Here is a 12,512-nt window from a genome sequence, read left to right on the forward strand (position 1 = left end):
TCAGTAAGTCTGAAAGTTTTATTTGCACTCAAATACACCCCACACACCCAGCCCCACACAATCCCCATCTCAGCACTCTAATTGAGTTCCGAGTACTGTCAATCACCTCCCAACCCCATCTCAGCCTGCTGACTGTGGAATCGAGAAAATTTAGTATGGCATTGCAGTCTTTCTCGGGAGGGACTGAGCATTCTCGGGTAAGACTGAGCTTTTTTCACTGGGATTTGAGTAGTTCTGAGGTGACAGATCCATCTCCCTTGTCTTTTGGAGTGCAAAGAAATGGAGAAGAGGAAAAAATTAAGGTGAAATTAAAAGCATAAACAGCAGGATGTGTTCCTAACATGGATAACAGGGAATGTGAGTGACCAGGGCTGTGCCCACAGTGCCTCCTCCAGTGGGGGATGGAGATGGAGCAGCGCACAAAGCTCTTTCCGCACTCAGGGCACTCGCAGGGCTCCACTCACCGGTGCCTACGTTGGTGTTGGGTCAAGTTAGAGCTGCTGGAGAAGCTCTTCCCACACTGGGGACACTCGTAGGGCCTCTCCCCTGTGTGGATGCGCCGGTGTCTGACGAGGGCGGAGTTGTGCTTGAAACCCTTCCCGCAGTCGGGGCAGCGGAAGGGCCTCTCCTCTGAGTGAATTCGATAGTGCAGGACGAGATCAGAGCTGGTCCGAAACCTCTTTCTGCATTTATCACACTCGTAGGGCCTCTCCCCAGTGTGGATGCGCCGGTGGGTGACGAGGGCGGAGTTGTACTTGAATCCCTTCCCGCAGTCGGGGCAGCGTAAGGGCCTCTCCTCTGAGTGAATCCGATAGTGCTGGAGGAGATGGGTGCTGGTCCGAAACCTCTTCCTGCATTGATCACACTCGTTCGGCGTCTCTCCAGTGTGGATGCGCTGGTGGGTGATGAGGTGGGAGTTGCGCTTGAATCCCTTCCCACACTCAGGGCATTGGAAAGGCCTCTCCTCTGTGTGACTCCGATAGTGCTTGAGGAGATCAGAGCTGGTCGGAAACGCCTTCCCACACTTGGAACACTCGTAGGGCTTCTCCCCTGTGTGGATCCTCTGGTGCACAATCAGGCTGGAGCCCACTGTGAAGCTCTTCCCACACTCCCCACACTCGTAGGGTTTCTCCCCAGTGTGTGTCCTCTGGTGCGTGATGAGATTGGAGTGGCGCCTGAAGCTCTTCCCACACTCCCCACACTCGTAGGGCCTCTCCCCAGTGTGAATCCTCTGATGCACGATCAGGGCGGAGTTCCACCTGAAGATCTTCCCACATTCCCCACACTCGTAGGGCCTCTCCCCAGTGTGAATCCTCTCGTGTTTTATCAGTTCGGAGTTCCTGCTGAAGCTCTTCCCACACTCCCCGCACGTGTGGGGCTTCTCCCCATCACGGAGCTGCTCACGGAGCACCAGCTCCGAGCTCTGGCTCCATCTCCGGCCGCCTTCCCGGCCCAGGCCGGCTCTTTCCCCCTCACATCCCCGCCGGCTGCGTTTGCAGCCCCTCCTCGTGCGCCATCTCCGCGCCTTTTCCTCCCCGTTGCCTTCCTGCGCCGTGGAGCCGCTCAAAACGGCCTCTGCCACCAGCTCCTGCCGCGGGCATTTGTCCTCCCTGCTCTCCATGCTCAGCTCCTGCTCTGGGGGAGGAAGGACAAGGACACCATGGGATTTGCCTCCGTGCCACAGCCGAGGGCAACGAGATCCCCCCAGGCCGTCCCCGGCAGGACGGCACCGCCACCCCCCGATGTCCCCCCGAGGGGCCTTTTCCGCTCAGCCTTGGACTTCTTCATTCTCCAAACATCCCCCCAAAAACCCAACCCAGGGACCCCCCGGGATATCCGGGCCGGGCTCCCCCTCCCTGCTCACCGGCGCGATGCGGAGGGCGATGATCCCACAGGTGGGGGCTGCGAATCCAGGCAGGGTCGACCGCGTGGATCCGTCCGCTCAGCCTTGATCCGCCTTTGTCCCTCCTCTTCCTCTTCCTCCCGCTCCTCCTCTTCCTTCCAACCACTCCCTGCTCCTTCCCCGACCCCGCCTCCTCCTCCCCTTTCATCCCTGCCCTTCCCTCCCTCCTCGTCCTCCCCCAGCAGCAGCCGCGCTCTCCGTGCCCCGTTCCCGCAGCCCTCGCAGCCCGTGGCAGGAGCGCGGATGGAGCCGGGACAGGTCGGGATGGACAGCGCGGGGCTCTCGGCTGCTCCCAGCCGCTGCGGGAGGGGTGAACCCGGCCCGGGCCAAAGGAGAGGCAAACTGGGCAAACTGGGGGCTGCACATCCAGACTGGGCCTTACTGGGGACCCTGCGTGGCCACTGCCAGCCCTTGGGGCTCCTCTCGGCACATCCGCCAGGGGGGAACGCACACAGGGCTGGGGCATCCCAGCAGTGGCAGCACTGCCAGGGACTGGGCTGCGCTGGGATCGTACTGGGAGTGACTGGGGCTGTACTCGTTCTGTACTGACATCATACTGGGGTCACACTGGGAGTGACTGGGGCTGTACTGGTTCTGTACTGACACTGGGATTGTAGTGAGTTTGTACTGACATCATTCTGAGATCACACTGCCTTCCCAGGGCAAATTGTGATCGCTCTCATGGACACTGCATCATACTGGGGTCATACTGGGAGTGGCTACAGTCATACTGGGATTAGAGTGGCTGTGATTGGACCCTCAGTGGGGGTTACTGGGAGCTACCAGGCCCATGCTGGGAGCCAACTGGGGACTTAATTAGAGGAACTGGGAGCAACTGGGGTAAAAATGGGGGCAAGTGAACCACGCTGAGGTGACTGGGAGTGCCTGGCAATGACTGCCAGAATGTTCAGGGCAACTGGGATGTACTGGGAGGGCAGGAGACCATGGAGGTGGTGATTGGCACCAAACTGGGACTGACTGGGAAGGTGTTGGGGGTACTGAGAACACGCTGGGGGCAAGTGGGAGTGACTGGGCCATTGCTGGGAGAGACTGGAGTCACACTGGGAGTGCCTAGGACTATGCCAGGGACAACTGGGAGGACGGAGAACACACAGGATGAAAGTGGGAGGAACTGGGAGCAACGGGGACCATGCTGGGAGAAAATGGCATCATCCTAGGGAAGCAAAGGGAGGGACTGACCTCGTCTGAGAGTGACTGGGATCAGGCAGGGAGGCAGGGCAAGTGACCAGGATGATACTGGGAGTGCACAGGCCCATACTGGGAATGACCAGGCTATTGCTGGGATTGCCCAGGAAACTGGAAGCACACGGGGGAGCAACTGAGCTCATAGTGGGAGCAGCCACTGCAGACCCCGGATGTCCCCCCGAGGGCCATTTGCGGCTCGGCTTTGGAGCCCTGCCAGCTGCGAACATCCCCCCCGAAACAAACCCCAAAGCCAGGCAGCCCCCGGGATATTTGGGCCGCGCTCCCCCTCCCCAGGAACCTGCGGGATGTGGGGCGATGCTTCTGGGGCTGTGGCACTTTGAGGGAGCGCCTGGGGCACGAGATGCTCCCTCTCCTCTTCTGCTGCGGCAGCTGCTCGGCCTCTTCCTCCCTCCCTCCTCCTCCACCCCCGTTCCCTATGGCCGAACCGTGAGGGGAAAGGGGGCAGGGAAAGGGCGGAACCGTGAGGGGAAAGTGGGCAGGGAAAGGGCGGGAACCGTGAGGGGAAAGGGGGCAGGGAAAGGGCGGGAACCGTGAGGGGAAAGTGGGCAGAGAAAGGGCGGAACCGTGAGGGGGAAAGGGGGCAGGGAAAGGGCGGAACCGTGAGGGGAAAGGCGGCAGGGAAAGGGCGGGAACCGTGGGGGGAAAGGGGGCAGGGAAAGGGCGGAACCGTGGGGGGAAAGGCGGCAGGGAAATGGCGGAACCGTGAGGGGGAAAGGAGGCAGGGAAAGGGCGGAACCGTGAGGGGAAAGGGCGGGAACCGTGAGGGGAAAGGGGCGGGCTCAGGCCAAGGTCGGCAACTGTGAGGGGACGCTCTGGGAGGCGGCACTGTGCGAACAGAACTGCAACGGACTGAACATGAACGGGAGAGAAATCTGTCAGTCTGAGAGTTTAATTTGTTATCAAATGCATCCCACACGCCCAGCCCCACACTGTCCCCATCCCACCGCTCAAAATTGGGATGGAGCTTCTCCCAGTCTTCTTCCACCACTATCTCACCCTGGTGGGTGTGGAATCATGTGAGTCCTGTGTGGGATTGAGGTTTTTTGAGGTGGGTTTGTGCACTTTTAGGGTAAGACTGAGCTTTTTTCACTGGAATCTCAGTCGTTTTGATGTGACAGATGTAACTAATTCGGCTTCTGGAATGCAAAGAGATTGACAAGTGAAAGAAATTAAGAAGAAACCAAAAGTAGAAGCAGGCAGATATGTTCCCAGCATCGATCACAGGGAATGTGAGCGACCAGGGCTGTGCCCAAAGTGCCTCCTCCAGTGGGGGATGGAGCTGGAGCAGCGCACGAAGCTCTTCCTGCACTCAGGGCACTCGCAGGGCTTCCCTTACCCGTGCCTGTTGCGTACTGGATCAAGGCAGGCAACCTGGTTCTGAGGATCAGCACGACGGCCCACTCTCCAGGGCCGTTCGGGCCAAGGACACACGCAGACACCAATGTGGTGGACGGTTTAAAAGGCGTTTATTACTTCTTCTCATGGGGTCTTATAGTCTAAGGGGTCTAACGTCAAAAGGGGGTTTGTCCTTCTTATCTATGGTTAGTAGGGAATGGAAAAGTACTGGGTAAGGAGTGGAAAGTTGCTGACTTTACTGTTAGTGGGGCCACATTCCTATTGTTAGTGGGGCCACATTGCTATGTTAGTTTCTTATCTATGAGTAACAGAGGGTCTTATCTACGGGAAACAGAGGGTCCTGGCTTTCCGTAACATCGCGACAACTTGCGCAGCGCCTTTCCCTGACTACCACAGGTGCCTCCTTTGGTGTTGGGTCAAGTAAGAGCGTGTGGAGAAGCTCTTCCCACACTGGGGACACTCGTAGGGCCTCTCCCCTGTGTGGATGCGCCGGTGTCTGACGAGGGTGCAGTTGTGCTTGAATCCCTTCCCACAGTCGGGGCAGCGGAAGGGCCTCTCCTCTCTGTGAATCCGATAGTGCTCGAGGAGATGACAGCTGGTCTGAAACCTCTTCCTGCATTTATCACACTCGTAGGGCCTCTCCCCAGTGTGAATGCGCCGGTGGATGATGAGGGTGGAGTTCATCTTGAATCCCTTCCCACACTCACAGCATTGGAAGGGCCTCTCCTCTGTGTGGGTCTGAAAGTGCTGGAGGAGATCAGACCGGGTCTGAAACGCCTTCCCACACTTGGAACACTTGTAGGGCCTCTCCCCAGTGTGGATCCTCTGGTGCCTGATCAGGCCGCAGCTCTGGCTGAAGCTCTTCCCACACTCCCCACACTCGTAGGGCCGTTCCCCAGTGTGGATTCTCTGGTGCAGGATCAGTAGGGAGTTCCGAATGAAACACTTCCCACACTCCCCACACTCGTAGGGCTTCTCCCCAGTGTGAGTCCTCTGGTGCCTGATCAGGCTGGACCTGTAGTTGAAGCTCTTCCCACACTCCCCACACTCGTAGGGCCTCTCCCCTGTGTGAATGCGCCGGTGTTTGATAAGGGTGGAGTTCATCTTGAATCCCTTCCCACACTCACAGCATTGGAAGGGCCTCTCCTCTGTGTGGGTCTGAAAGTGCTGGAGGAGATCAGACCGGGTCTGAAACGCCTTCCCACACTTGGAACACTCGTAGGGCCTCTCCCCAGTGTGGATCCTCTGGTGCCTGATCAGGCCGCAGCTCTGGCTGAAGCTCTTCCCACACTCCCCACACTCGTAGGGCCGTTCCCCAGTATGGATTCTCTGGTGAAGGATCAGTAGGGAGTTCCGAATGAAACACTTCCCACACTCCCCACACTCGTAGGGCTTCTCCCCAGTGTGAGTCCTCTGGTGCCTGATCAGGCTGGACCTGTAGTTGAAGCTCTTCCCACACTCCCCACACTCGTAGGGCCTCTCCCCTGTGTGAATGCGCCGGTGTTTGATGAGGGTGGAGTTCATCTTGAATCCCTTCCCACACTCACAGCATTGGAAGGGCCTCTCCTCTGTGTGGGTCTGAAAGTGCTGGAGGAGATCAGACCGGGTCTGAAACGCCTTCCCACACTTGGAACACTCGTAGGGCCTCTCCCCAGTGTGGATCCTCTGGTGCCTGATCAGGCCGCAGCTCTGGCTGAAGCTCTTCCCACACTCCCGACACTCGTAGGGCCGTTCCCCAGTATGGATTCTCTGGTGAAGGATCAGTAGGGAGTTCCGAATGAAACACTTCCCACACTCCCCACACTCGTAGGGCTTCTCCCCAGTGTGAGTCCTCTGGTGCCTGATCAGGCTGGACCTGTAGTTGAAGCTCTTCCCACACTCCCCACATTCGTAGGGGCTCTCCCCAGTGTGAATCCTCTGGTGCTCGATCAGTTGGGAGTTCCTGCTGAAGCTCTTCCCACACTCCCCACACCTGTGGGTCTTCTCCCCATCACGGAGCTGCTCACGGAGCACCAGCTCCGAGCTCTGGCTCCATCTCCGGCCTCCTTCCCGGCCCAGGCCGGCTCTTTTCCCCTCACATCCCCGCCGGCTGCGTTTGCAGCCCCTCCTCGTGCGGCATCTCCGCGCCTTTTCCTCCCCGTTGCCTTCCTGCGCCGTGGAGCCGCTCAAAACGGCCTCTGCCACCAGCTCCTGCCGCGGGCATTTGTCCTCCCTGCTCTCCATGCTCAGCTCCTGCTCTGGGGGAGGAAGGACAAGGACACCATGGGATTTGCCTCCGTGCCACAGCCGAGGGCAACGAGATCCCCCCAGGCCGTCCCCGGCAGGACGGCACCGCCACCCCCCCGATGTCCCCCCGAGGGGCCTTTTCCGCTCAGCCTTGGACTTCTTCATTCTCCAAACATCCCCCCAAAAACCCAACCCAGGGACCCCCCGGGATATCCGGGCCGGGCTCCCCCTCCCTGCTCACCGGCGCGATGCGGGGGGCGATGATCCCACAGGTGGGGGCCGAAGCCATTTATTATAATGAACAATAGTTTCTGAGAAATAAAAGAATTAAAAGACACTCAAAAGTATATCAAGGGAATCGCAGAAGTTAATAAATAACCTAAAATACACTATCAGGAAGAACTTTGACCAGATATTTAGATAAGGTAATCTAAAATACACCCACAAAAGAAACTCTGGAATTAGAATATTTGAAGAAACAAAAGTGGAAGCCAATAAGTTAAAGTGACCTGCCAAGCCGTTAGAATCAAGCCAAGTACAACAGTAACTTCAGCCAAGCCATGGAAAAACATGCCAAGGTTAACAGGAAGAAGTCCAAATTAGGAAAATCTTAAAATTTAACTAAGGAAGACCAAGAATTCCCGGTAGACTCCGCCTGCCTATGAATATGCATGTAATAAACGATGTAATCCTTGTTTAAAATTGTATAAAAACCCGCTTTTGCTGTACATAATTTAGAAATCCATTTTGTGATTTCTCCGACGCGTCGCAATAAAATACCTCTTGCTTATCTGACTTAGGCTGAGTCTCTTAAGCAGTTATTCTCGCCTTTTGGGGCAAAATTCGGCATCAGGGCTGCGAATTCAGGCAGGGTCGACCGCGTGGATCCGTCCGCTGAGCTTTGATCCTCCTTTGTCCCTCCTCTTCCTCTTCCTCCCGCTCCTCCTCCTCCATCCGCCCTCCCTCTCTTCAGCGTTATCTCCGCCGCCTTCTCGTCTTCCATCCCGCCCCTTCCATCCCTTCTCCTCCTTCTCCTACCCAACCACGCCTTCTGCTCCTGCCATTGCTGCTCTCTCTCCGCCTTCATCCCTCCCCTTCCATCTCCCCTAGCCCTGCTCCTCTCCCCTAATCGGGTGGAACCGTGAGGGGAAAGGGGGCAGGGAAAGGGCGGGAACCGTGAGGGGAAAGGGGGCGGGGAAAGGGCGGGAACCGTGAGGGGAAAGGGGGCGGGGAAAGGGCGGGAACCGTGAGGGGAAAGGGGCGGGCTCAGGCCAAGGGCGGCAACTGTGAGCGGACGCTCTGGGAGGCGGCACTGTGCGAACAGAACTGCAACGGACTGATCATGAACGGGAAAGAAAGTTGTAAGTCGCAGAATTTTATTTGCTGTCAAATCCATCATTCTCAGCCATCCCATACCAATCCACAACCCTGAGATTGAGCAGCGCACGACTCTCTTCCCGAACTCGGGGAACTCGCAGGGCTTCCCTTAGTGGTGCCTATGTTGGTGTCGGGTCAAGGTAGACCTCTGTGAGAAGCTCTTCCCACACTGCGGACACTCGTAGGGCCTCTCGCCAGTGTGGATACGCTGGTGCCTGACAAGGTTGGAGTCGTACTTGAAACCCTTCCCGCAGTCGGGGCATTGGAAAGGTCTATCCTCTCTGTGAATCCGACAGTGCTGGAGCAGATTGGAGCTGCTATTAAAGCCCTTCCCACACTGGGGACACCTGTAGCGCCTCTCCCCAGTGTGGATGTGCCGGTGCCTGACGAGGCTGGAATTCTGCTTGAATCCCTTCCCGCAGTCGGGGCATTGGAAAGGTCTCTCCTCTCTGTGAATCCGATAGTGCTGGAGGAGATGGGAGCTGCGACTAAAGCCCTTCCCACACTTGGAACACGCGTAGGGCCTCTCCCCTGTGTGGATGCGCCGGTGGGTGATGAGGTGGGAGTTGTGCTTGAATCCCTTCCCACACTCAGGGCATTGGAAGGGCCTCTCCTCTCTGTGAAACCAATAGTGCTGGAAGAGATCATAGCTGGTCATAAACCCCTTCCCACATTTGGAACACTCGAAGGGCCTCTCCCCAGTGTGCATCCTCTGGTGCCTGATCAGATGGCTGCGCTGGCTGAAGCTCTTCCCACACTCCCCACACTCGTAGGGCCTCTCCCCAGTGTGGGTCCTCTGGTGCATGATAAAATGGTTGCGCTGCCTGAAGCTCTTCCCACACTCCCCACACTCGTAGGGCTTCTCCCCAGTGTGGATCCTATGGTGCACGATCAGTTCGGAATTCCTGCTGAAGCTCTTCCCACACTCCCCGCACGTGTGGGGCTTCTCCCCATCACGGAGCTGCTCACGGAGCACCAGCTCCGAGCTCTGGCTCCATCTCCGGCCGCCTTCCCGGCCCAGGCCGGCTCTTTCCCCCTCACATCCCCGCCGGCTGCGTTTGCAGCCCCTCCTCGTGCGCCATCTCCGCGCCTTTTCCTCCCCGTTGCCTTCCTGCGCCGTGGAGCCGCTCAAAACGGCCTCTGCCACCAGCTCCTGCCGCGGGCATTTGTCCTCCCTGCTCTCCATGCTCAGCTCCTGCTCTGGGGGAGGAAGGACAAGGACACCATGGGATTTGCCTCCGTGCCACAGCCGAGGGCAACGAGATCCCCCCAGGCCGTCCCCGGCAGGACGGCACCGCCACCCCCCGATGTCCCCCCGAGGGGCCTTTTCCGCTCAGCCTTGGATTCTTCATTCTCCAAACATCCCCCAAAAACCCAACCCAGGGACCCCCCGGGATATCGGGGCCGGGCTCCCCCTCCCTGCTCACCGGCGCGATGCGGGGTCGATGATCCCACAGGTGGGGGCTGCGAATCCAGGCGGGGTCGACCGCGTGGATCCGTCCGCTCAGCCGTGATCCGCCTTTGTCCCTCCTCTTCCTCTTCCTCCCGCTCCGCCTCTTCCATCCCCCCTCCTCCTTTTAGCCGACCACACCTCCTCCTCCTCTCCCATCCCTCCCCTTTCCCTCCCTCCTCCTCCTCCTCTCTTTCCCCACCTCCTTCTCTTCCCTCCCTCGTCCTCTTCAATCCCTCCTCACGGAAAGGGATGGAAAGCCAAAAACTCCCCCAGTACTCCCCCAAACCCCGAAGAACTTCCCCAGATTTCCCCGAGGACATTCCAACCTCCCCACAGGATTCCCAAAACTCCCCCAGGACATTCCAACCTCCCCATGGTGCCCAAAACTCCCCCAGGACTCTCCAAATGCCCCCAGGACACCTCAAAACCCACTTAGGACATCCCCAAGCCCCCCCAGGACTCCCCAGAATCCCTCCAGGACATCCAAACCCCCTCCAGGATGCCCAAAACTCCCCCAGGACTCCCCAAAATCCTCCCAGGACATCCAAACTCCTCCCCAGGATTTCCCAAACCTTCCCTGGTCTCCTCACAACCTCCCCCAGGACTCCCCAAAATCGCCAGGCCAGTTTTGGGGTGCAGCGGGTGCTTTATTACATTTGTACAACGGCGGCGCTGGGGCCCCCCCGGCTTTCTATGGCTTGTGCTGGGGGAAAAGGGGGGGCCGGGACCCCAAAATTTGGGTTTTGGGGGAGCCAGGACCCCAAAATTGAGGTTTTGGGCAGGCCAGGACTCCAAACTCACATTTTGGGGTGGCCAGAACCCCAGACTCGGATTCTGGGTGGAGACCAGGACCCCAAAATTAAGGTTTTAGGGGTGGCCAGGACCACAAAACCAAGGTTCAGGGGGTGCTGGGACCCCCAAATTAGAGTTTGGGGCGACCTGGACCCCAAAATCGGGGCTCGGGACACCAAACCCAGGGCTCGTGGTGGGGAGGGTGGGACCCCCAAATTTTTTTTTTTTTTTTTGGCGGGTCCGGGACCCCAAAATTTGGGGGTTTGGGGGGGTCTGTGAGCCCGGAGCGGGGGTTCGGGGGGTTCATTTCCGCCGGGGCCGCTCGGGGTCGCGCCGGGGGAGCCCCTCGTCGGTGGAGGAGGTGGTGAGGAGCCCCTGGTGCCAGCGGGCCAGCTCGGCGTGCTCCTGAGCGCTGGCGGCCAGCGCCCGCAGCCAGCCCTGCATGTCCTCCTGCGGGGCACACACGGGGCCGGGCACCCCGGAAACGGCGTCAGGGACCCCGAAAACGGCGTCGGGGACACCGAAAATGGGGTCAGGGACCTCGAAAATGGGGTTGGGGACCTCGAAAATGGGGTTGGGGACACCAAAATGGGGTTGGGGGCCTCGAAAATGGGGTCGGGGACACCAAAATGGGGTCAGGGATCTCTGAAACGGGGTCAGGGACCTCGGAAACGGGGTTGGGGACACCAAAAATGGGGTTAGGGACAACGGAAATGGGGTTGGGGACACCAAAAATGGGGTCAGGGACCCCGAAAACGGCGTCAGGAACACCAAAAATGGGGTCAGGGATCTCTGAAATGGGGTCAGGGACCTCGGAAACGGGGTTGGGGACACCAAAAATGGGGTCAGGGATCTCTGAAACGGGGTCAGGGACCTCGGAAACGGGGTTGGGGACACCAAAAATGGGGTCAGGGATCTCTGAAATGGGGTCAGGGACCCCGAAAACGGCGTCGGGGACACCGAAAATGGGGTCAGGGATCTCTGAAATGGGGTCAGGGACCTCGGAAACGGGGTTGGGGACACCAAAAATGGGGTTGGGGGCCTCGAAAATGGGGTTGGGGACACCAAAAATGGGGTCAGGGATCTCTGAAATGGGGTCAGGGACCTCGGAAACGGCGTCGGGGACACCAAAAATGGGGTCAGGGATCTCTGAAATGGGGTCAGGGACCTCGAAAATGGGGTTGGGGACACCAAAAATGGGGTTGGGGACCTCGGAAACCAGGTCAGGGACCTCGAAAATGGGGTTGGGGACCTCGGAAACCGGGTCAGGGACCCCGAAAACGGCGTCAGGGACCCCGAAAATGGGATCGGGGACGCCAAGAATGGGGTCAGGGACCCCAAAAATGGCGTCAGGGATCTCTGAAATGGGGTTAGGGAGCCCGAAAATGGGGTCAGGGACACCAAAAATGGGGTCAGGGACCTCAAAAATGGGGTTGGGGGCAATGAAAATGGGGTCGGGGACGCCAAAAATGGGGTTGGGGACCCATCAAAACGAACATGAGATCACAACCACAAAAACCTCCATGAGACCCCAAAACCACCATGAGACCCCCCAAAACCTCCCTGAGACCCCCAAAATCAACATGAGACCCCCAAAACCCTACAAAGACCCCCCAAACCAACATGAGACCCCCCCAAACCACCATCAGACACTCACAAACCCCTCAAAGACCCCCCAAACCCACCATGAGACCCCCAAAAACGTCCATGAGACCCCAAAACCAACATGACACCCCCAAAACCTCCATGAGACCCCAAAACCAACATGAGACCCCCAAAACGTCCATGAGACCCCAAAACCAACTTGAGACCCCCCAAAACCTCCATGAGACCCCCAAAAACAGCATCAGACACCCCAAAACCACCACAAGATCCACCAAACCCACCATGAGACCCCCAAAACCTCCATGAGACCCCCCAAAACCTCCATGGGACCCCCACAACCAACATGAGACCCCCAAAACCTCCATGAGATACCCCAAAACCAACATGAGACCCCCAAAACCTCCATGAGACACCCCAAAACCTCCATGAGACACCCCAAAACCTCCATGAGATACCCCAAAACCTCCATGAGACCCCCACAACCAACATGAGACCCCCAAAACCTCCATGAGACACCCCAAAACGTCCATCAGACCCCCCAAAATCTGACAAAGACCCCCCCAAAACCAACAT

At 58.3% G+C, this 12,512-nt stretch overlaps 2 protein-coding genes and 1 pseudogene across 3 annotated transcripts in view; all 3 read right to left on the minus strand.

Annotated features, from left to right (window-relative positions):
- On the minus strand, positions 1-7,681 carry LOC134433145 (zinc finger protein 271-like; annotated as a pseudogene).
- A 390-nt stretch (positions 7,682-8,071) lies between these two features.
- Positions 8,072-9,638, minus strand: LOC134433141 (zinc finger protein 239-like). 2 transcript variants are annotated; one of them, XM_063182025.1, is made up of 2 exons: positions 9,517-9,638; positions 8,072-9,289 (listed from the first exon to the last, which is right to left on the minus strand). In XM_063182025.1, the coding sequence occupies exon 2, from the start codon at positions 9,273-9,275 to the stop codon at positions 8,199-8,201; it is 1,077 nt and encodes a 358-aa protein (XP_063038095.1). In that variant the 5' UTR covers positions 9,276-9,289; positions 9,517-9,638; the 3' UTR covers positions 8,072-8,198. The 2 variants fall into 2 exon arrangements, with proteins under 2 accessions (XP_063038095.1, XP_063038096.1); XM_063182026.1 differs by having other exon boundaries at positions 8,072-9,284; positions 9,517-9,593.
- Positions 9,639-10,168: 530 nt separating this feature from the next.
- Positions 10,169-12,512, minus strand: part of SPTBN4 (spectrin beta, non-erythrocytic 4) — a 72,849-nt gene continuing 70,505 nt past the window's right edge. Inside the window, exon 34 of the mRNA XM_063182016.1 lies at positions 10,169-10,784. Within this exon, the coding sequence (XP_063038086.1) occupies positions 10,638-10,784 (147 nt within the window). The 3' untranslated portion in view covers positions 10,169-10,637. The remainder of the gene's footprint in view (positions 10,785-12,512) is intronic.

Source organism: Melospiza melodia, unplaced genomic scaffold, assembly GCF_035770615.1.
Source record: "Melospiza melodia melodia isolate bMelMel2 unplaced genomic scaffold, bMelMel2.pri scaffold_140, whole genome shotgun sequence".
Classification (NCBI taxonomy): Eukaryota; Metazoa; Chordata; class Aves; order Passeriformes; family Passerellidae; genus Melospiza; species Melospiza melodia.